The 24,261-nt window shown below is 45.8% G+C and overlaps 1 protein-coding gene and 1 long non-coding RNA gene across 3 annotated transcripts in view; one reads left to right on the top strand and one right to left on the bottom strand.

Annotated features, from left to right (window-relative positions):
* LOC126531385 (hemicentin-1-like) overlaps nt 1-24,261 on the bottom strand; it is a 254,348-nt gene that overhangs the window by 25,089 nt on the left and 204,998 nt on the right. For both annotated transcript variants that reach the window (XM_050178893.3, XM_050178894.2), the window contains exon 8: nt 7,829-8,161. In XM_050178893.3, the coding sequence (XP_050034850.1) occupies nt 7,829-8,161 (333 nt within the window). The remainder of the gene's footprint in view (nt 1-7,828; nt 8,162-24,261) is intronic.
* LOC140218610 (uncharacterized) overlaps nt 1-24,261 on the top strand; it is a 140,532-nt gene that overhangs the window by 104,692 nt on the left and 11,579 nt on the right. The gene's annotated exons all lie outside the window — the stretch shown is intronic.

The raw sequence follows: 24,261 nt of genomic DNA, 5'->3' as shown, positions 1-24,261 counted from the left end.
CGAAGCGGCCGAAAAGCTAGGCCTTTTGGTCCCAACGAGGGAGCGGCCCGCTTCGGGCTAGGAAACTAGCGTGACCTAATGGACCTCAATAAATTTTTTCTATCCATCCATCCATTCATAAGAGTAGGGTTCAGCACGCGCAGCCAATATATTCTCCCTAAACATAAAAAAAAAAAGTTAACCAATGGCACTGGCCTGGGCACTCTCCTTAATGTTACACTGAAGCGAAGTACAGCGGGACAGTCGCGAGGAGGACTGTCATCATGGCACCGACAGGACCACTGCGCATGCGCTCCTAACGAGCTAAAGCATCTTTATTGGTATGTATTGCGCAGCGTAACATGGCCACAAAGACAAGGGTAAATTAACGACAGAAATAAAGTGCCTCCTTTCAAAAACAAAATTTCATTTTGGGAACCGCCATAGAAGGTGTGTGACCATAGAAGGTACACCATAGAAGGTACACCATAGAAGGTGCGTGACGAAATTCAATGCGATCCCAATTCAGTATGAATGAGCAACGAGCCCGAATTGCCACCCAAGTCGAATAACATGTTTGCAAGCGTCATTCTTTCGTTTTTGTCTATGGCGTACGGCGTTGTGGGAGCGTTTGAATGCTCTTTGTATTGCTTTATATTCTTGCGGCGTTTCTATAACTGTCGTGTCTGATGGATGGGCAACGCAATGGTGGAGCGGAAACAATCCGGCTTTATTTAGCCATTAACTTAACAGCGGTAGGCGAACTGCCCGGTTTTATGCCACATTAATTAAAGCCCGCGCCAACTTGAATGACGGCGCTTTTTGAGCATAACCGAAGAGTGATAACGCTTGCACCGCTGCCACGGCGCATGCATAGCTTTCACGCCTTATCGCCTAGGCGCAAGACATATGAGTACCTGATTGATGTCGGTGAATGTGTCTGATTGTAGCGAACGATTCATCGACAGACTTTAGGTTCCCGCATGGCAAGAACTGCGCCCAGGCAAGTCGCTCTGGCTGTAGCACAAAACTTATAGGCAGGCCATTTAAACAAGCTATTAAAATATATAGCCGCAAAGACACCTCGCACAAATACTTTATGCGGCAGGCTGGATAATAAACGTAGTGACAGTGGTTGCCTGCAAGCGTTCTTGTACCGATGTTTTGTCATGCGTCGTAGTGCTGCAATAATGGCAAATATGTGATGCTTTAGGCGCTCAGTATACATACGTAGGCAGCTGGAGCACTTTACGCTATATGCACTTATGATTAATGTTTATTTATTCGAATATATATATATATATATATATATATATATATATATATATATATATATATATATATATATATATATATATATATATATATATGCGTGCGGATCCCACGCACGCATTGTGGGAATCGATATAAGCGAAGTTTTGTATGTTGTTTGTTTTGACTTACAATAATTAGCGGTCATCTTGGCGACAAATGCGTAATTCCTTCAGCGTTTAGTCCGATACAGAGTGGTGAGTTGATGTTCAACATTGCCTTGCGTGTACCACTGCTGTTTGTCTGCCTAGTCCACAGAAAACACAGGGAGACGTGCTTGCCTGAGAAATTGTTGTGTGTCATTGTTCATAATCTTTGAAAAGGTTGAACATTATCATTCCCTCACATGTCACATCGCATCGTGGCAGAAGTGTTCAGAAGAACGTTTCCTCAACAACGGCTATTAAGCAAAAGGACTGCTCTTGTGTGTTTCGCTGCTGGAAAGGAGCGTTTAGAAGTTCGGCATACGTACGCGACGGCGCAGCGTGCTCACCACCACGGCTACCGGCAGAGACACCAGCTCCAAGCGCTCTTTTCAGGCTATGGACGATTGTAATGTTTACACTATCACAGCCCAGGACGCGACCTCGACAGCCCAGCACCTGCATTTCTGTCGCATAAGAAAGCAAGCGCAGCACGTGCCATAGGCACAAATTGTGAAACGCTGCCGCGGCGGCGCCGGTCGGGATGCGTGAACGCGAGCGCCATCTGGGGGTGTTGCAAGAAACCTAGCTTCGCGTGTGAGCTAGACCACAACAGCCGCAGCGCTCGAAAAGTCGGGAGAAGAGGTAAAGAAAGCTTCTCTTTAAAGAAAGAGTGCAAACATTTCTTCAGGCTGAAATTTCACCGTTGGGTCTGGCAAAGCCTAAGTCAGTGCTAAGGGAGTGCAAACAGCCAAAAACGATGTCGCACATTTCCGCACGTCTGTCTCATACCGAGCACTTGCCACGCTACAGCGGTGACAATCAAGTAAGTGTACTTCCGAAATTTACAATGACACAAATTCTCTAAATGGCTCGACCGAAAGCTCACAGAGCTCACAGGGTGCTTTGACCTCTGTCGCTTGCAGAAAAGTGAAACGATACGAAGAAACGCTACTTTTATAGAACCGCACTGTAATATATTGCGGAACGACAATCTTCATGACGCACCATGTAAAGCTGAATATAGTATCTTTACTTTTTTTTTACTTTCTTCCGCAATTTTTTCAACCGTGTCTCTGACTTGATCCCAGACAGCCTGCATGCGAAGGAGGGGGGGGGGGGGGGGGGGTGAGGGGGGAGCGCGCTGCTCAGTCGGGCGCCTGTTCGCTGCTGGGAACTTGACAAGATTGCATGCCCTCGCTCACGATCGAACAGCGTAAACTCGATTTTCACTTTTATAACCCCCAAAGCCCTCTTCTCCCGACCCCGCAACCGTGAACCTCCGACAGTTGTCTTTTGAGATGCTGTCAACTACTCTTTCGCGAGACATTTTCTCTGCACACGACATTTTTATTGCCGCTATTCTCGTAGTGGCACCTCGGTGTTTCAGCTCTTCTTCCCTCCCCCCCTTTTTTATTTATTCATTTCATTTCTTGGCCGTAATGTATCGTGTTCGAGCTTTTATTTCCTCCATTTCGAAATACGACTTCCCTTATTTCTATATGTATTGGTCCTTTCGTGTGAAGTTGAGGCAAACCGGGTGGCGGTTCCTTCATATACTACATCTCTCACTAAAAGCAGACAGCGTTCAGCTGGAATCCGGTGCAGGCATGATCTACTCAGCAGATAAATTTACAGAGGTGGAAGCAAGGCGTAACGGTTGTCGGATAGGCCAGAGAGATTTGTTAGCTAGCCAATGAAGACAACAAAATACACTCAGTATTTGTATTTTCGGCTTACAAAAAACATAATCTGCATCTGTGCACGAGGTCCGTAGGCCCTCTGTACAAAGCCCACAGTTAATGTATAGTATCTATGGGTTTTGAGACAACATATGGAATATAATCCAATCCATTACAAGAGAGAGAGAGGAGCAAAAAAAAAGGTTAAGAATTGTAGTGCAGGCTACCCTTTCACGGGAAAGGAGAAAGGAGAGAAAGAAATTGATTGCAGCAGAATTCCCTACAAAGAAGGAAGGACGGAAAGACAGGGAGGTTATAATTATTTACAAGAATTTGTTTTGTCCCTTTGGGCTGACAAAATATGTTCATGTAGGGATGTCCTTATACTAATTTAGAGAGATGCTGGCTTTACTAAGAAACTGGAGATGTCAACTTGGATGACGACCAGGCTGCTGAATAATTAAATAACTGGTGACATCACATTCATAGTCCGCTATTTTTGAGAATATGCTCCTCGGTTATGCTGTACATAAAAGAAAGGATCCAGTGTGTATAGAGTGCATATAGAGAAGCAAGGTTGCTAAAAAAAGTGCCGTGTACACACTCTACACCCTTACTTCTCTGTTCCTTGTGTCTGTTTTCGGTTTTTGTTTTTCTCTTTGGGAGCTATTAAAGTTGCTGTCTAATGACTGACCCTTTCTTACGTGCTACAAGCGCCATTCCTCCAATTGAGTGCCTCTCGCTCGTTCTGACGCGAGGGCAAGGCCTCGGCGTGCTGCACCGTATTACCGAGGCGGAGGACGGTGGCACTCTCCGCCCGCAGTAGGGTCGCGACATTTCCGCAAATGTCTCGCGATCATGGCACGGGGGCGCACACGACTTCGGGGCGCCATGCGACCCTTATCGCGAACTACACGTCAAAGAGCAGGGGTATAAAAAAAGCGAACAGTAAATCCTCGATCCCCAAAAAACAAAAGGAGTGAGGAACTACACTGGCGGGGTTAAAGTGAGAGGGGAGCGGGGGGAGAGGGTGCTGTCGTTCTTGATGTCGCCTTTTTTGCTTGACAGTCCGTGTCGCGCGTAAATGACGAGCCTCCGGTTTTTCTATACGGGCCGGTTCTCGCAAAGAACCAAGAGCGAAGCGAATGAAACGGCGACGTCCTGTGTGCGAGCTGTTCTGACGGCGGTGCGCGGTGGCCTCATAAAACCGCGCTGTCGCCGTGGCGCGCCAAGTGCGCGAGTGTTGGAACAGCAAACGATGGTAGCCAAATAAAAGGAAAACGAAAAGCAAAAGGACGGCTTCAGCAGTGGCGGCAGCAGGAGGGAGGTGAGTCCCTTTATCGCTTCCTGCTCCCTGTTTGCCCCCACTTTTCCCCCCCGCGTGTTCCATTCGTTATGTCACGTGCTGGTGCCAAATTAGGGACGGCACTGTGTTTGACTCTATGGTGGCCTACGGAAACCTCGCTTCTAGCGATCCACCGCAGCTCAAACGAGGAACACTCTTTGCTTAGCGTTTTTTTTTTTTTTTATTCCCGACATCTTTCCTTACTGGCAGATGTCGCAGCGAGAGTCGGAGATGTCCAGTGACTTGGTTCGCCGCAGGGTAATTTCCGGATTCGGGGTTATTAGCTTTTGTATTCTAGTGGTTGACACTACGTATGTTGTGAAGCCGTGTGTAGGGGTACGTTACACGGACACTGTGTGTGACTATATAGTTTCTTGGCAGTATCTGTGATGGTTACTGTACCGAAAGTTTTAGTCGGTTCCTTCTGTACTTTTTTTTTATCGCCGTATCTAAGTACCTATTTTCCCTACTCCCAGCACAGGGTAGCCAATCAGAGATACCCTTTTGTTAACCTTCTTGTCTTTATTTTGAGCTCTCTTGCGGTCACTACACAGTAGAAAGACCAGTAATATTGGATGCAAATGTGAAAACGGTAATCGACATTCATTAAGAACTGCATTATCACGCAATATTTTTCCTTTCTTTTTTTCACATGCACAGCTCAGAATATGCGCAGCTCATATAAACACAAATGTATTTAACGACCGTCTGCACTGTTGGTTGCCGCTTCGAACATTATGTTATTTCTTTATCACCTATTATGACATTTGTAAAAGTTTACGTGTACATATAAACATACATTCTGTGGTTCTACGAGCCAAAACCACAACATGATTATGAGACACAACGTAGTGATCGGCTTCGGGTTAATTTCGACCACCTGGGATTCTTTAACGTGCACCCGATGCACGGTACACGGGCTTTTTTTTTTTTTTTTTTGCATTTCCAGCCCACCGAAATGCGGCCGCCGTCGCCGGGAATTCATCCCACGACCTCAGGATTACCAGCGCCTCGCTGAAGCCACTACGCCGCCATTTTGGGTGTGTATACACATGATAGCGCAATACAACGCTCAGCAATACCTGCGCTGCGCGAATGATATCGCCAAGCTAGTGTGGATTGAGTGGGACACCCTGCGATGCTCAAAATATTTTACTCGTACATTGTCCTTTTTGTCGAGAGGAAAAAAATTACTTGTTCCTCCTGCCGCGCATTTAGCTGGCTTCATATACAAATAATCAATGACTGAAAAAATGCTAAAACAGGGTACACATGCTCCGTTGGTTCACAAAGTCTTTCTTCACTCTCATGTACAGCACAAAAAGAAAATAACTCAAAGTATCTAACAGACTTCTAATTGAAGAAATTATATACGCAGTAAACGCGCACACGTGTTTTAATTGCATCATCCCCTGTTGACAATGTGCGCCGCGGCAGCAACACTTTCTTCTTTATTGAAGGATTCAGTGAAACCGCAAATAATTAGCGCGCGCCGTCAAAGGTTGGCGGCACGCAACTGCCCTGAGAAAGCGTCAAAAGTGGGGCACTCCCGACGTATCACGTTCTCCTGAATAAAATGCGCATATTATTTTCTGATCGATGGTACCGCGACGCACGCCGAAAACGAAAGAAAAGAGAGAGGAAGGCACGTGGTCGCGACAGATTTCCCAACTAACAAACCACTCTACGAATATCGCGTTTACCACCGAGCTCTTGCTTCAGCTCACCAGTGTCAATAATTCTTTCCGTTGGATTGAGCAAGGTTCGGTATGCAGAATTGCACAATCGCTTCGCTCGCAGTGAAATGAACTCTTCCATGCGATAAACGTATGCAGATGAGGTAAGACCGGGGATGCTGAAGCAAACGATTTTGCTCTACTCAGAAGGTTCTACCCGTGGCTGTAAAAGCAGATCCTATATTAGGACTTCAAGTCATGTGCCTAGAATAAAGAACGCCGTGAGGCTCTGAATGCGCTCCGGAAGGCGCAGTCTAGTGTAGGACAAACTACCTCCTCATTTACAGAAAAAGAATGCAATTGGATGGATTGCACCAGTCTCTGTAGTTTTCGGTTAGAACACAGCGTGACTAGGATTGAAATGGAGAGCATAAAAGCGCAACACAAGCGCTGCCTTACAACACTGACCTGTGTCTTTGTGTTCTGCTTGCTTCATGTTAGTCAATCTATGTTTTAACCATGTATGGACCAACTCGACCCAATCAAGGTTTTACTCAATGGTGTTGTTTGTCCATGCACAAGCAGTAGCACTAACATTCTTCGTGCAGTTCCAAGTTATCCTGTGCGTCTCCTATAAAGTTGCGATGCTGTTTTCTTTGAAAGTTGCGTTAAGAGCCGTATTCAGATACCGATGGCTTTGTGTGTGCAGCCTGAGCATCGAGTAGTTGGGCGTTAACTGCTTTTCGTTTTAAACGAGCTCATACTAGAACAACTAACCAGAAAATTAGCACAGACTCGAGGCCTTCTTTGAATACAGTTTTTCTACGTCAAGTGCAAATATTTCATCTCCTTCTTTTTGTCGACACTGGTGTCTCTGGCAGCGTGTTTCGTTAAAGAAGGTCTGATTTTAGTTTACTTTCGCTTTCTTGAAATTCATTTTCCTTAACCCTAGCTTTTTAATAAATGGGATGCGTAACCGCTACTGTTAAGTGAAATATTCCATGGAAATTTTTGAACGATTTTCACTAATGTCGAAATCTACGTCGATGTTTTTCTGATCGCATCCTCAGCAGATAATTAAGGGAATTTCAGCTAGCAACGCTCGTCCTTCCCATAGGACAAATGTTATGCATGCCAATAAGGTGTTGAAAATGAAATAAAATCTGGGCTTTTATGTGTCATAACCACCAGCTGATTGTGAAGAGCGCCATGGCGGCGGACTCCGCACAAATTTCGACCACCTGGGGTTCATTAACGTGCGCCAAATGAACAATACAGGATCATTCTCGCATTCCTCCCCTCATCGGGACTTGATTTCCGCGACCTCATGACGAACAGCGCAACGCCATATTCACTGAGCTTCCGCGGCGGGTGCCACCAAGGTTAAAATTAAATTCTCGTGTTTTACATGCCTAAATCATAATACGATTCCAAGGTATACCTTGCTGGGGAGTCTTCGGAAGTAGCTTGAGCACCTCAGGTTCCTTAACGTGGACCAAAATTTAAGCACCCTTGAGTTTTCTTGCGTTGCGCCCGCATCGAAACACGGCCGCCACGGCCGCGATCGAACCGGCAACCTCGAGCTCAGACAGCGCAACACCTGCCACTAAAATTGAGCCTGTACGCGAAGCGTGAAGGTAAGCTCTCGCACATGCGGTCGTTAGCGCTCGAGAATGCCAACTGGGTACTCACACTCCACGCGGAAGAGCATGGTGCTGTAGACGCCGGGCCCGACGGCGTTCTCGCTGCTCTGACAGGTGAAGGTGTTGTAGTCGAACGACGAAGGCGGCAGCTGGCTCATGTTCCACGAGAGCGTCGAGGCGACCGAGTGGAAGTGTCCGCCGCCCTCTGGCCGCACCGCCTGGCTGGCGTGGAAGAAGGGCGACTCGTCGAGCGTCTCGTTGTTGCGAAGCCACCGCACCTCGCACACTGGATCGCACTCGACCACGCACTCGAGCGACACGGCGGTAGCGTTGCGAAGGCTGCCGCCCGTAGCCGGCAGGGAGCGCAGGAAGGAAGGCGGGGCTGCACGGGGACAGGGTGGCGGTGCACAACAAGGGGTCACTGCTGCACGAACGTTCACCCCCAAGCACGAGAGTCGCGTTTTCGCAAAGCAGTAGCAAAATCGAAAAATACGGGCTCGTCCTGCGTTCGGTGATGCTGCTATACGTGTTCCGTCGGTATTTTGACTGTATATTCCGTCGAACTATTGACTACTTTTTACGTTCTCAGTTTTCTACAATTGTGATAATTGTTTCAGTTTCGGCTAGAATCAGAGATAATCATTTCACAGAGATCTGCCTGGTTGAGAACAACAACAAAATTGAAAACCGGCCGCTTTTGGTTTTGATTGTAACGATTCTAATTCGTGCTTGATAGCTTAAGGTGCGCTTAGATGTTTTTTGCTTTTTTGCTCATAAATTTTGTTGCTTTTTGTACTCTCCTAACTTTCCTTTGGTCTTCTGTTATTTTTTACCATCAGTGACCAAGTGCTATAGTTTGTGTTTAGAGGAATAAAAAGAAGCGCTAAGTCAGTTTAGACTAATAAAGTACTCTCGCAAAACTCTATATTCGTTAATTTCGACATAGTACCTTGTACAGAAGAGAAAATGAAGGTGAAAGTTCAAATTTCTTTTCAATTCCGCGCCACAGCCTCTGCACCGGTGTCTGGTATGGTTTGGTAAAACTTTATTCTGGTCCTTCAGAACGCGCGTCAGCACGTAGCGGACCGCTCCCAGGTCGGTACAGAAAGACCGAGCGTCTGCTCCGTCGTGGGCCCGATGGACAGCCCATAGCTTTGCTTCGACATCGGGGCTGCTTGGGGCAGCCTCCCATTTGGACGACTTCACGCCGTCGCCGGTGTATCGCCAGGGATTTCAAAGTATCTTTCTTTTTTCGTATTTGGGCCGTGTTAGCTAGTAGGAGTTTCTGAAACTTACCATTTTCAGACTTTGTCTCGTTCAGAACACATTGTAGTTCATTTTTATCGATGAATCATTAGCAACGCCCTAGTATACGCTGTCGAAATCCATGACGTCACTTCGAGTTGGTGCTGCAACTTCAAGGCAGCGTCGCCACCCGTCTTTCATTTTCGCGCCTTTTAAAATATTCCGACATACGATGCCTCTTCTCTTGGTAAAAGTGGCTTTTATGGTATTGTAAAGGGGCAGGTGAGTTACTAATATAGTTTAAATCCCTTATTTTTTCTCGTTGGTGCCCCTTTAAGAGTAAAGAAAAAATGATGATGGTGGTTTTAATGATTGTTATTATGATGATTATGATCTTTTAGGAAGTCGGCAGCATTGATGGGCAGTCCGCATAAGAAAGCGTTAGAGCTGTATCACGAAAACGAGCGAGTGTAATAGCGCTCACGTGCTTGAGGGGAGTCGAAGGCGTTTTTTTGAACGAACCCTACGCGTATGTGTATTAACACGGCAAACCTGATCTCTCTCTGATACTGTAGTGTAACGAGGACAGCGGCGGGCCGGAGGCAATGGCGATCAATGCAAACACAACAGCAGACGCGGTGTCGGGTTAGACCCCCCTCTTCCAGGTCACTCCCGCTCCGGCCTTTCTCGCTGCATAATCAAGGAATTGAAGAACCGCTGGCGCAACGCTGTGCTAGACGTGAGGGTTTGCTTTTTCTGCACCGAGACGACCGGTGGTCGGCTCGTGTGTCTCATTAGGCGTGATTGACGTGGGCGGTGAGCCGAGTGTGCAATACTGTCCGGGGCGCTGCACGAAATCTCAGTCGTTACATATAGCAAAGAGTAAGTATTCACGTGAACGTGACATTTTTCCAGGTACTTCAGGTGCAATGTGAAAAAAAAAAGCTTTCAGTTCTGTAGCGACTGCGCCTGGAACGTGACCAGCGGACAGTTAGCGCAGAGCCAGTTTAACAGTAAATGAACTAGGCTGAATGGCGTAGTGTAAGCCTAACTAAACCACGGTGCTCCGACCAACAGTTTCAGTTGTCGAACTGCTACTTCCACATAGTCATTCCGCTAGTAGGTTCGAAGTTTATCTGCAATACAGACTACCAGAATTGCTTTCCGTGTAATGGCTACCTACTGTAAATGTTATGAAATACATTGATAAAGAAATAAAGGGGAAGAGGGGGCACAGGCCTGCTTAGTTTAGAGCCTGCGAATAAACGTGGTGGTGTAAGTCGAGTGTATATAGAGTTGAAAAGATGGAACAAATGGCTGCACGTTAACTCAGTGGACTTTTTCACGAGTCTGAGTTTTGTGAACTTTTTTTTTTGTGGCTAGTACCTATTGATACAGCACATTCATCGCCTTTTACTTCATTTCTGCAGATATAAAGAATCATTAAGAGAAAACAAGCTCTCATGCTGAGTAGAATAGACACTACAACAGCATCCTAATTGCAGTCATGCAAATATAGTTTCCTTCCAGTCTCAATTTTTTACCGTCTCATCTCGACCCGCTTCAAATCAGTAAATGAATCCGAGAGTATTAGGATCCAAAACCACGATATTAGTATAAGGCACACAGTAGGGGGTGGGGGGGGGCATTAATTTTCACGACTTCAGGTTCTTTAACGTGCCCTTAAATTCACTTACGCGAGCGTTCTAGAGTTCCGCACCGAGCAGAATGCCGGTGCGGCACCACCGGCCGGAATCGAACCCACGATATCGAGCTTAGCAGCACAACGCCATGGCTAAGCTACCGCGGTGGGTGACCAGCCGAAAGAGCTTGCGAGGTCGTGACAATGACTCAAGACGATTTTCAGTAAAATGAAGCTCGATATGGACTTGTCGGCTTATGTTTGCTGTCCTCCTATCTCGGCCAGAAGGGAAGCAGTAGTCAGTACTAGTTGACTTAATATCATTGTATAAGTTGCTTAAACTTGGTTCACCAGTTCCTAACTAACGCACTCCAGTGATACCAGCGATCATCCACAGATGGCACAGTGCTCCAAGTGGCATGCTTGCGCCTACCAGGCGACGGTTCATGTATCGCTTCAATTTAAAGCAATGTGCAATCGGCGCTCTAAACTTTCTGCGAATCCTAGCTTTAGAGATCAATTGAATCAAGCGAGAAAGAGAGAAGGGAAGACAGGAAGGTTAACTATAAGTTTATCCAGGCTTGGGTAGCAATGAAAAGATAGAGCTTGTGGACCACGATGACAAATAAGGACACGGACATAAAAAAAAAAAAAAAGGTTTCTAACGACTGATTTTATTTGACGATGCAAGAGTAAACATAAGGCCACGGAGGACGATAATTTGTGGTAAATTCATGCTGCCTCGGTTTTACAGCAAATGTGTATAGCTCTACGTGCGTGTATAGCTCTATAGCTCTACTGTTGTGTCCGTAGGCAAAACTCAAGAGGCCGATGCACTGCTTGCAACACGAGCAGATGGCGCTCGCCTCCAGAAACCTCGCCCAGAAACCAGAAACCTCGCCGCCTTCGCGCATAGCGTTCACTGCAAGTATTTCCCGGTAAAGATTACGGTTGCATAAGCTGCCCTTGCGGGGAAGCGGCAACTGTAGTATGCGAAGCAGGGAGTGATGTAACTACACTTTCGTATGCAAGAAGAACCCGCCTAGCAACTGATTTGTGTTTCGACAGTGCTATGGGAAGGCCACGTATAGTGAGGACTCCTGAAGAGCAGCGTGCATATGAGGTGCGGTGAAAGCGCTGTTATGTGCATTTCTCTTGTCTCTGGTCCACTCTTTGTAGATGCATGAAGTAGCTGCCCAAGTCAAGTCGCAGGGTGTCGAAACACCTGAGTCTAATAATTTGGTAGAGTGCATGTGAATGTCAATATGGTGAATAATTCCAAGATATACCTCGCAATGCGTAATCCTTGGAGTTGACGTTCATAGCTTCACCGTCCAGCCACTTTCATGGCGTAGATTGCAGACCAATTGTTTATGTCTATCTTTCGTACCTGCCGCTACTTATGCTGAAAGATACGTGGGTAGTGAGTGGGAAGAATACCAAAAGAATTCCTTTCCTCTGTATTTCAGCGTCAGTTTCTCAGATTCTTCTCTTATGACAGCTAGCGCTTTGAGACGCTGTGTTAGACTGCAGTGCCTACCGGATCGGCCCATATCAGGCGCATACCTAATGAGTATGTGTGGTTCACTTATAAATTTGTCACATTAGTAGAGAATCAAAATGGGCAGTGCTTTTGGTTGTCCTCTTTTCAGAAGGGATGTTAAGCAGTCAGACGAGGGCAGATGGGAAGAATAATTGCGAAGTGCCTGGGATTCGGACGAGAACGCCAGCTGCGAACAACGAATCAAGGGCAGCGCACGGGGTTGCCATCTGGAGGGGAGGAGGAGGCGAGAGGCGTACGACGACGGTTCATCGCTCTCAGAACTGCGCTGGCTGACCAATAAATCACGGCTATCGCCCAGCAATACCCGCCGGCGCGTGCGCTATAGCCGCGGGAACGCCGTCGCGGCGGACGCCGGCCACGCGCGATTTGGAAGCATTACCGAGCACGACGACAGGGAGGGCGAGCCCAGTTTGAAAAATTGCACCGGTCGGAGAAGGGTGACGGAAGTGTTCCGGCCGGAGGCGACGCTTTTATCGGCGCGCGAGGCCGATTTACAGAAAGCGGTAACGGAATTCGACGGCGCGGTATGCGTTCGCGCTTGTGCGTGATAGTGAGCGAGGAGCTCGCGCGCCGAACGAACCCTGTGTTGTCTCGTGGAGTTTTGTGGCAGTCGAACCCCCTAGGCAGCTTCTTCATTTCCCTCTCCCTCCTTCTTCAGCGCGAGTTCCGAATCCTCCCGATGTGCTTCCGTCAGCTACCGTGCGTTGCCCGGCTGTGCCGATAAGCGGACAGTTTTGGTGTGCAGTCGCGTGTGCTGCGGCAACGTATCTGTGATGCTTCGGTCACCCGGCTTTAAGTCGCTTATCTGTTTCGATCTCGCTGCATTCCGTGAATCGCTACGTGTCAGCCGCGAACGACAGTCGGTCGCGACGCAGTTGCTTGGAATGCATGCGGAAGGATACGTCATGTCGAATGCGATCGCCGCTTTGTTCGTGATGTTAGCAGCAGGGAAGCTAGTTTGAAAAATGATTCATTCGACCAGTGACACGTAGTCAACGCAACTCCCTGTCGCACACGAATTATCAGTGGCACAAAATTAGTGCTATTACCTTTCCTCTATCTTCAGCATCCATGAAAGCACTTTGTGGATTCGAGATTTGGGTCAGAATTCAGAAGCTTTTCGTTCGTATGTTTTTGCCATTGGTTGGCCACTTTCGATGATTATACTTTCATTATTACAATTTGCTGGCATTTGCGCTTACGAACTGTTCTATCGTTAAAACGTTCTGTGTATATATAGATTGTGAACTGAACCAGTTATTTGAAATGCAAGACCTATCGCGGCTGCTGAACGTGGGCTGTCCGTTAAATACCCGCTCACTTGGGCAATGGTGCTAATAGTAAACATTATAGTCGAAAAAGAAAACGAAAGAAAAGTGCGCAAAATATTGCGCACCTTTTCAAAGTGCATAATTCGAGTCGGCGACTTTAACCTCCCTGATGTTAGATGGTGAAATGGCGGTTGTGTCTTGAATTCGAACATTGCAATGTATTGTCAATTGAGAGCCTTGTCCGATTACCTTGGTTTTAATTAGTTTGTTTCGCAAGCAACTCGGGGATCAAATATTCTTGGCATGTTGTTTTGCAATATCCCCGATTTTGTATCGAACGTTTGCGTCATCCCTCGTATAAGTAGTCATAATAGTTCAGCCAGTATAAGTAGCTTTATAGTTTCGCCAGTATTTCTCCCCACACCAAAATTACTAATTGAGGTTTACCTTTTCCGTAAACTTTCATCATCATCATCATCATCAGCCCGGTTACGCTCACTGCAAGGCAAAGGCCTCTCCCATACATCTCCAACTACCCCGGTCATGTACTAATTGTGGCCATGTTGTCCTTGCGAACTTCTTAATCTCATCCGCCCACCTAACTTTCTGTCGTCCCCTGCTACGCTTCGATTCCCTTGGAATCCAGTTCGTTAGCCTTAATGACCATCGGTTATCTTCCCTCCTCATTACATGGCCTGCCCATGCCCATTTATTTTTCTTGATTTCAACTAAGATGGCATTAACTCGCGTTTGTTCCCTCACCCAATCTGCTCTTTTCTTATCCCTTAACGTTGCATCCATCATTCTTCTTTCCATAGCTCGTTGCGTCGTCCTCAATTTGAGCAGAACGCTTTTCGTAAGTCTCCAGGTTTCTGCCCCGTACATGAGTACTGGTAAGACATAGCTCTTATACACTTTTCTCTTGAGGGATAATGACAACCTGCTGTTCATGATCTGAGAATGCCTGCCAACTGCAGCCCAGCCCATTCTTATTCTTCAGATTATTTCAGTCTCATGATCCGGATCCGCAGTCACTACCTGTCCAAAGTAGATGTATTCCCTTACCAGTTTCAGTCCCTCAACACCTATCGTAAACTGCTGATCTCTTCTGAGACTGTTAAACATTAATTTAGTTTTCTACAGATAAATTTGTAGACCCACCCTTGTGCTTTGCCTCTCCAGGTCAGTGAGCATGCATTGCAATTGGTCCCCTGAGTTACTAAGCAAGGCAATATCATCAGCGAATCGCAAGTTGCTAAGGTATTCTCCATTACCTCTTATCCCCAATTCTTCCCAATCCAGGTCTCTAAATACCTCCTGTAAACACGATAAACTTATTATGCATAAACACCATAAACTTTATTATTTACCAATCACAGAGGAATTGGCGAGACATTATCGAACTTTTGAAAGTTGGCTGTAACTGTAACCATTAACGAGCTATAGTTGATGTTTGAGAGAAGAATATTTATTCTAATGCAGTCTTGCGCCCCCAGTGTTTCAAATAATAAATTAAAGAGAAAAGAGAAAGCCATGGATCAATGGAGAATTAATTCAGTTTACACGCTGGCGCAACAAAGCGTATTTTAAGCATTGCAAAAAAAATCGCTCTCTACTTTTAACAAATTACAGCTTTTGTCAGCAACATATAGAGAAAAGTTGGAGTGCAAATATTGTTATTCTCACACCTTAGCCTCAGACTTAATGAATAATGATAAGTTATGGAAAGTTTTAAAAGATAAAGTAAAGCATGTTCTGTGTCCTCCTGATTTGGCTTAGAGAGAGAGAGAGAGAGATAAAGAGGAAAGACAGGGCGGTTAACCAAATATTTTCCAGTTTGCTACAAGTTGATTTGGCGTATGATTACGTGCTAGTTATAGCGATGGAAAGCAAAAGCCTGTGTTTAATGACTTATTTAAATCGGCATTTAATGTTAGGGGTCCAGTTTCATTACAGTCCGTTTTAGGGAATTATATAGCAATGGAACCAGTGCTCATCTCACTTAACGGTGTAAAGAAGCTTCTTAGCAATATTAGTGAATCTAAAGCTACAGGGCCAATTGGTATGTTATGCATACTACTCAAGAAATGCTCGCATGTGGTGCCCGTATATCTTGTGGGCTCTAAAATAAAGCTCTCAATGATGGAGAGCTAGCCGATGACTGGAAGCTACCTGACGTCATAGTAGTTTGCAAAAAATGGTTCTAAAGCTGATGTCTTCAATTACAGGGCTATATAGCTCATGCCGCAGTGCTGCGAAATTTTTTAGCATATTTTCTACACGACTTTAGTAAAGCACGTTACGTCTATTAGAATTATCAATGACAATCAACACGGTTTCCGTAAGGGCTCCTCGAGCACTACCCAATTGATACCAATTTTTCCTATGACATAGCCTCCCCTCTTGATAACAAAGGACAAATGTAAGGTCTTTTGGGCCCCACCAAGTTACTGTCATAGCTTTTAGCAAAAATGACGGTCGAGTTCCTTTTTTTTGTGCTGAAAAATAAAGGTTGATTTGATGTGGGTTGAAATCAACTGTTTATTTTCAATTTTAGACAGGCTTTTGATACAGTCTCCCATCCGATAATAATGCAGAAGCTCGGGAACCTTAACATTGACACTTCTGTTAAAAAATGGATAATGGCTTATTCAGCTTCCTCAAAATGCCACCTTGTTCTTAATTGGTTATCCTATTTTGTTGATGGTTCGTCTGGAGACTCGCAGGAAATGAAGTCGACTGTACGGTTACTTACCGATCATTATGGCGTATATGCAAGAGTGACCAATGGGACGCATTGTGCACAGATGCAGGAGTATCTCGATCGTATTCAAACGTGGTGTATATTGAACAAACTGATTTTGATTACTCATAAATGCATACACGTGAGTTTTATTTTAAAAAGAACATAAAGATTCTTAATTCCTTAGATAACCTAATTATTCGACAGGAAAGGGCATTTTAGTATGTTGAGGTTTTTTTTTTTTTTTTTGAGGATGGATTGTGGTCTACGCACATTGATAGTGTTGTTCATGGGTTCACTTGGGTTCCTTCAGAGGACCCTCAAGCATGTGGGGAGGCATGTTAGGGAAGTCGCTTATAAAGACTATTTGTTAGGTCAATACTCGAGTATGCCTGCCCTGTGTGAGACCCATCCCATTCAGTGCGCATTAAACTATTGCAGCAAATACAATGTTATACCGCAAGATATGTTTTCGAGTGGTAGAACTGGTACGACAGAGCAAGATATATGAAGAAGGCTAAGCTGGGCTTCTCTTTGCAAACACCATAAAAATGTTCGCTTAAAGCTCCTCTATAAAATTTATAATAACCAAAGTGAAATTTCGGTCCTGTCGTATTTACAACCACCTCATTACATATGTACTCAGAGAGACAACGCCTCAAAAATTCAGGAATATGTCCCCAGGACAGATTTTTTTAAACTTTCTTTTTTGGCAACAATTAGTAATGCAGTTTGTTACCGGTGGAAATCGTGAGCCACAATTCTGTTGTGTTTTATTCTGGGTTATGCATGCCCCCCCCCCCCCCCCCACCCCCCACCCTTCCTGCAATGATGTCTATTAGCGCTGCGGCTTTTCACTGAATAAATAATTAAGAACAGACCCAACACATGGCCACAAAACAGCGAGTCATTCGCTGGCTGCAAGGTACCACCAGTCAGCACTACTTGAGTGCGGGCCGAATTCACCAAGCATATTGTTCTGAAGTGCTTTTGCCATTGGCCCGCCTGCTTTGATAATGATATGTCCAGCTTCAGGATTGGCTGCAATTATCTTTTACGAACATTTCTAGCGTAGGAAATTTCTAGCGTAATGCTGGCCTTGATTTTAGCGAAGTAGTAGCTATGCTAGTCTCTGCCATCCTTGAGGAAATATTCTGTTCCTATCAACTCCGCGCGATATTAACGAACTGCGCGCCAATTTTCCCTGACAAAGAGCGTTCACTATTTCTGCTCGCTTCTGTTGAAGAAACATTTCTCCTTTATTTTCTTCGTACTTAGTGTACGCCTACTCCCTCTGTACAACTACGTAATTAGGTACAACCAAACAAGAGTTTCAAGAATAAAAGTTTATAGGAAATAAATGTCGACAAAGGAGGGGAAAGTGTTAGCTATCTACCAATTATGATAAGTCCTCCTGACGAAACATTCGCTCCGGAGATGCTCCTGTATTCTGTTATTTCCAATTTATGATCGGAAATTCGACAGATATATCATCGCAGTCATGACAAGGGACCCAACATCACATCTCAATGGCTTCCTGGACATTGCAACATCAGCGGGAACGAACGCGCCGACGAAGCCGCTCAATCTTCCAATGAAAGTGGTCAATATATCCTGATTCCGCTTTCGCGAACAGACGCTGCGGCTGGGCTGTGATTGATATTCCTTGAATGTACTTTGCCGCTGTGTGATTCGAATGCTTTCCCCGTGCGTCGTTTCCGCTCGTTGTCTCCGGACATACATCTACCACCTGGGCTGCCACGACGTGAACAGACCGTGCTGCACCGTCTATGGCGAGGCGTTGCATTTACCAACACTTATGCCTTCTTTATTGGAACGGTCAACAGACCCACTTGCGACACATGCAACAGCGATGAGACGCTCGCACACATTATCTGTGTCTGCCCAGGCTATAGTACAATCGTCCACTATCAGAACTACAAGCTCGAGGCCAATGCTCCCAAAGAACATACGCGGCCTTATTGGCGTTACTGAGATTTCTATGGTCTACGAGCCTTCACGATAGACTTGAAGAACGCCGCCTCCCGCCTCTCTAAAGTGTACGCGGTTTGTTCGTGCTCGTCTCTCCCTCTCTCTCTCTCTCCTCCTTCCTATCTGTTTCTCTTATTATCTCTCTACTTCTTCCTTCCGTGCAGGGCAGCCAACCGGAACTACCTCCGGTTAACCTCCCTGCCTTTCTGTAAAACATTTTTTTCTCTCTCTCTTTCTTGTAATCTTGTAATTGTAACTTGTCCTGATTTTGTAACTGAAGTAAATAAGTCAAGAAAGAAAGTCACCAAGTTATTCTTGTGTCAAAACAGTGACACGCACATGACATTCTCGAGACATACGCTAGCCCTTTCGCGCTCACGCAGCCCTCGCTACACTGCAGCGAATTAGTGGAGAGGGCGAGTGTGCCCCATACTCGGCGCGAACGGCCCCGGGTGCGCACGCCGACGTGCTTGGTAATGAATGATGCGATTCCGTCCCTAAGCTCCGCTAATTGCTGATCGGGAGGACGCTTGTCCAGTCCGTTGAATGGGCCTCCTGCAGGATACGATAAGCGATTACCGGTCCCCTCGCCCTGGCGTGGTAGTTAAGCTACCGAACAAATCGGTTTTCGGGCGCGGGCCGGAAATTTGAACGTCTTGGAATCGTGGATTACTTGCGATAATAGTTTATATGTGTTGTCTCCACGATGCATCAGGTATAGTGAGAGAGAGAGAGAGAGAAGGGAAGATGGAAAGGCAGGGAGGTTAACCAGACTGAGTCCAGTTTGCTACCCTACACGTGGGGAGGGGAATGGGGAGTGAAAGAGGGAGAGAGAGAACTTAGGTGTAGGATGTCTATAGTCGGGCACTCAAGTCTGTTGCCCTCAGGTAGCGAAAAAGCGCTCGAACTGCTTTCTGGGCCAATGAACTGTGAGGCCAGGCTCCCAAGATCTTCGCTTCCGTAAATGGCCTGTCATCCAGTCAATTTAAGGCACACTGGAGAGTCTCGCGTTGATTATCGAAGCGAGAACAGTGGCACAGAAGGTGACTGATGGTCTCTTCACACTTGCGCTTAGCGCACATTGGTGAATCCGCCATTCCAATACGATAGCTGTAGGAGTTGGTGAATGCTACTCCTACCCACAGCCGACACAACAGTGTTGCGTCACGTCGTGGAAGGTTCGCTGGTAATGTAAGATTTAGTGATGGGTCGAGGCTGTGTAAACGACACTTAGAGTTCTGTGGTGTTCGCTGTAGTCAGTGCTCTGAAATGAATGTTTTTTTTCGTTTAGTGTGCCAGAAGCCTGCGTTCAACACGTATTTTACTTTCTATAAGTAAAGAAATAACGCACAATTGCTTTGCAGCGATATTTTCTTTGCGTACTTATTATTCCCTGCGTGGTTATCTTTCTTCGTTAGTATTGTCACGTTGTAGGTGACGGTGAACAACTAGTTTAAAAAAAACGGGGTTTAACATGCCAAAACCACGATTTAATTAGGAGGCAGGCCGTAGAGGGCGACTCCGGAAATTTGGGCCACCTGAGGTTCTTTAACGTGCACCGAAATCTAAGCACACGGGTGTATTTGAGTTTCGCCCCCATCGAAATGCGGCCGCCATGGCCGGGATTCAATACAGCGGCTTCGTGCTCAGCAGCCCAACACATTAACCACTAACCAACCACGGCAGGTGAACGAACAGTTAACGCTAAAACTATCAATTCTAAATCTAACTCATTATGGGGTGAACTTCCGCTTTCAATGACGAGCGGCATTTAAATCACAAAGGTAGTTGGAAGAGCAATCATCGCTCGTTGAATCTGTACTCAAGCATGAAGTGCGTCCGTTATTTAAACATGACTCATCGCATATTCCAGAGTAATCATTGGTGCTGGCTTACATTCTAGAGCGTATACGACATGCTTCGCGACACGCGATCAATCTGATTAGACGCGTCTTCTTTGCTGCAATAATTCACAACAACGTTACAAAAGATTACTGGCTCTCCCACAATTGAGAGTAGATGTAAGCATGAAATGGCAACCGCCAAAGCGCATTGTTTTGATATGATACTAGCCACAATCTTAAAGTGGGCGTCGTGCATGTTGGCGAAGGCACACACCACCACACCACACCGCACCACGCCGTCATGTGCACTGGTCCATATGGACGCTGCCAAGCTAGAAGAAAAAAACCAGCTCGAGGCCGCACGACAGGCAGCGAAAGACGCCAATGAAAGAGAGCACACTGCTGCGCTAGAAGAAGAATGAATTGAATTCTGGGGTCTTACGTGCCAAAATCGTGATTTGATTATGGGGCACGCCGTAGTGGGAGATTCCAGATTCATTTTGACCACCAGTAGATATTTAACGTACCCCCAATGCATGGGACAGGGGCTTTTTTGCATTTCGCCTCCATCGAAATGCGGCCGTCGCGGCGGGGATTTGATCCGCGACCTCGTTCTTAGCAGCGCAACACCATAACCGCTAAGCCACCGCGGTGGGTAGAAGCACCTGAAGACCGCTGGCGTTCAAAGAACGTGAAGCGCCAAAAGACGACAATGAAGTGTATGATGCCCTGTATCTGCCTTTTGAACGTGGCTGTTGGAAATGACAAATAAACCTGCAGCGTAGTAGAGGTTACAGCTTGAGTGATATTGCGAACAAACATTAGGCAATACCCGGAAGCAATATTTTTTGTAACTTGTTTGTGCAGTTACTAGCGTATGCAATGCGGTCATGTACAATGGGTTAGGAGCCGGAGATCGCATTTTCTTTAGCTTTTGACTGGTTGCTCGGATGATCTCGTTTTGTTATGCCCGGGTAACGGCTCTGGCTTTTGGCTAAAGGTCACTTGAAGGTCGCCGACAACCGGAGCTGAAAGCATTTCTGCTTAAAATTTGGGATACACGTGCAGTATAGACGCGTCTTGCACCGAGTGACAGCTTAATAACAGCGATAATCTAATGAAACAAACAACGGCAAAAGTGAAGTGACAACGCGTGACGGTACCATAAACATAACTCTAAAGAAAAAAGATAGCTTTAACAGGAATGGGGCAGAATTCTCCTGGCGCACTTCGAAATTCGCGACAAGACAAGTATCCTCAACCAGAATGCGAATCTTTGATGTTCCTGTACTGACGCTATAACCAATGCGCAATAGAACCGAATGAATAAATGATCAAAGGAGTGTTGCTTTACAGCGTAGACTTAAAATATGCAAGGCAAGGCAGTGGCACATCGCAGTGAGAGGCTTGGCAGAAAACCCTACACTTTAGTTGATTAACGGGCAGGTGAGCGCACATGTATTACGAGTTAGCTGCGTCCACAGACAAGGTTTATAGACTCTTGGGACTATGTTAAAGCAGCTAACCAGTGGAAGTCGCCTATGTGCCTCCGATCATCTCCTTACACAGCTTACAATGCCTTTCGTGGAAACTACGAAGGCGCCTACCATAAACTATACCACTTCGTGGTATAGTTTATGCAGAAAGCTCTTGCTTCCAGCAAGGATCTCATATTACCTCCAGGAGGGATCATAAGTCATATATCTCGTCGGCAAAAAAAAAAAAAAAAAAAAAATAACATTACGGCGCTCTTCTCACTTTTCTACATGAAAAGAAGGGGTGATCGTCGGCACTCAAAAAAAAAAAAAAGAAAAGGGAAGAAAGAAAAGAAAATACATCACCGATCTCGCAAACGCAAGTAAAGAAAAAGAAAAGACAGCAGTATTGCCTCGGAAACACGATTCGACGAAGGCTGCCGCACTGTAGCGACGTGCGTGCATGCCCCGCGTGTGTGTGCTCGCGTGCATGAGCACGTGACCCTCTTTTTCTTACATAATTATCACTTTTGTTATTGCCCGCCGCGCAATGTTCGCGGCCTGTTCAGAGCAGCCCGACTGGACACGGCCCGTCTTGGCGGCAAACGCACGCTTGCGCGGTTCAATCTCACAAAGTGAAGCGCCAAGGACGGCGAGTCATGTCGACAATGCCTAAACACGACTTTTTTTTTCTTTTTTTTTTCTTTTTTTTGCAGGTGGCAAGCTCTGCCTGTAGCGAAATATCAAGCGCGTATGCGCAAAGCATCATGCTGTCCCATGAAGTAGCTGCGCAGCGTGTCATGATACGCGAGAGCGCTGTCGCACGTTGTGTTTCACCTTCCGCTCACGGGTCCGTCACTCGGGATTCTTTATGAAGCGACAAGAGACACGCGCTGCGACCGCTACAGCACGTAATTAATTTATAATTACGTGTGTTACCAGGGAGATACTGATTGAGGCGAAATGCCGCAGCGCGGGGAACGTTTGGTGCGCCCGCGTCGCTGTCTGTTGATCCTTGCCATGGTAACCTAGAGCTACGATGCGCACGCGTCAGGAATCACGAGTTATTCGATGCGAAAAGAAAACAACTGGTTACTTTGAAACCGCTCGATATCCTCTGCCAATCATCCCGACACTTTCGATTGAATTCTCTCTCTCTCTCTCTCTCTTCGAAAAGAATTTTCGCCCCCTATATATGATGAGGTTCGCCCCTATGTGTACGATTCTATCGCAGTAATTTTGAATAAGCGCACATGCAAGGTTGACTTGGGCAGCGGTAATTTTGCCTCAACTGTGTTCACAGAACCGTGATGACCATTCTGTATGCCCAAAATGTAGGACAGAAATTGTTATTCTTTGTCAGAGAACCTAATTCATTTCCTTCAGTTGTGCTACCTGACAAATGCTACAATCATTACTGGTGTCATGCCATTATCCAGGCACCCGAAAGATCCACTTCTTCAAGGTTCGTATACTTTGGCGAACCACAGTTTATCAGCAACGACCGTGCAAAATATGATCTTCCAGGTAGGATATCTAACCTATCACGAAGGATTATACAGAGTGATCATTTTTAAGTTTTGCGAAATTTTTAAATATCGCCTGTTGCAGAGCTGCAGAGCTTGTCCTGGAGCTGTATTATTCGAAAAGCTGGACATTACTAGCGCTAGGAATTGAAACACATATTCAATGAATTAACAAGATATAATTGCTTAAGTGATTGTAATTCTGGGGTGTTACGTGCCAAAACCACGATTTGATCATGACGGAAACCGTAGTGGGGGACTCCGGATTAATTCTGATCATCGGGGGATACTTAACGTGCCCCCAATACTCTGGACACGGGCGTTTTTGCATTTTTGCCCCCCCCCCCCCCCTCCCGAAATGCGGCCGCCGCGGCCAGAATTCGATCACGCGACCTCGTGCTTAGCATCGCAACTCAATTGCCGCTAAAGCACTGCGGTGGATAAACTTCTTAATTACTTCACGGCACATATTGCAGTTTACTAATTGTAGCCGGTGAGCCTGCAAGACGTATCAACTCGAAATTAACTTCTAGGATTACTCTAGTTTTGAGATATTATTTCCCAAAGTGGGGGGACGAAATACACGGGTGCTGCAGTTATATTGTGCTTCTAGGCATAAAGTGCATAAACGAGAATTCGGTTGAAAAGGTAAGCGAAACAACTGTGTATTTTTGCCGGGAGCTTGAAAGTACCTATATCCGAACTGGTGTCATTCTGGAAATTCGTTCTAAGTGTGTACGGCTTGCAAACTCACTCGATACAATTCCTAAATTGTCATATCTGCCACAAAGTAATTCATTAGGAAGTTGATTAGTGCATCTTTAATAATGATTTGAATATGTTTTTGGATTTATTGTGCAAGTGATGTCCGCCTCTCTGAATAATTCAGCTTAAGAACTAGAATTATGTTATCTGCAACAGGTGCTCTTTAAAAATTAAATCATACTTCAAAAAATGATCATCCCATATATCGCTGGATGTTTTACTGTCACCCACATCGTGAGCATGTTGACGAACTCGTTTTCGTGAATAATTTTATAAATACATCGACATGCACGTAGTCAAAGAAAAAAAAAAAGAACAAAAAGATGGTAAGCTTAATTACACGTAGTGGGCCTAATTTAGTGCATTCACACAGCTTGCGATATCGGAACACCACACGTCAAAGGAACAAATGTTC

Source organism: Dermacentor andersoni, chromosome 5 (assembly GCF_023375885.2).
Source record: "Dermacentor andersoni chromosome 5, qqDerAnde1_hic_scaffold, whole genome shotgun sequence".
Lineage (NCBI taxonomy): Eukaryota > Metazoa > Arthropoda > Arachnida > Ixodida > Ixodidae > Dermacentor > Dermacentor andersoni.
Note: the sequence above shows the minus strand (reverse complement) of the source record. Positions and strands in the feature narration are given on the sequence as shown.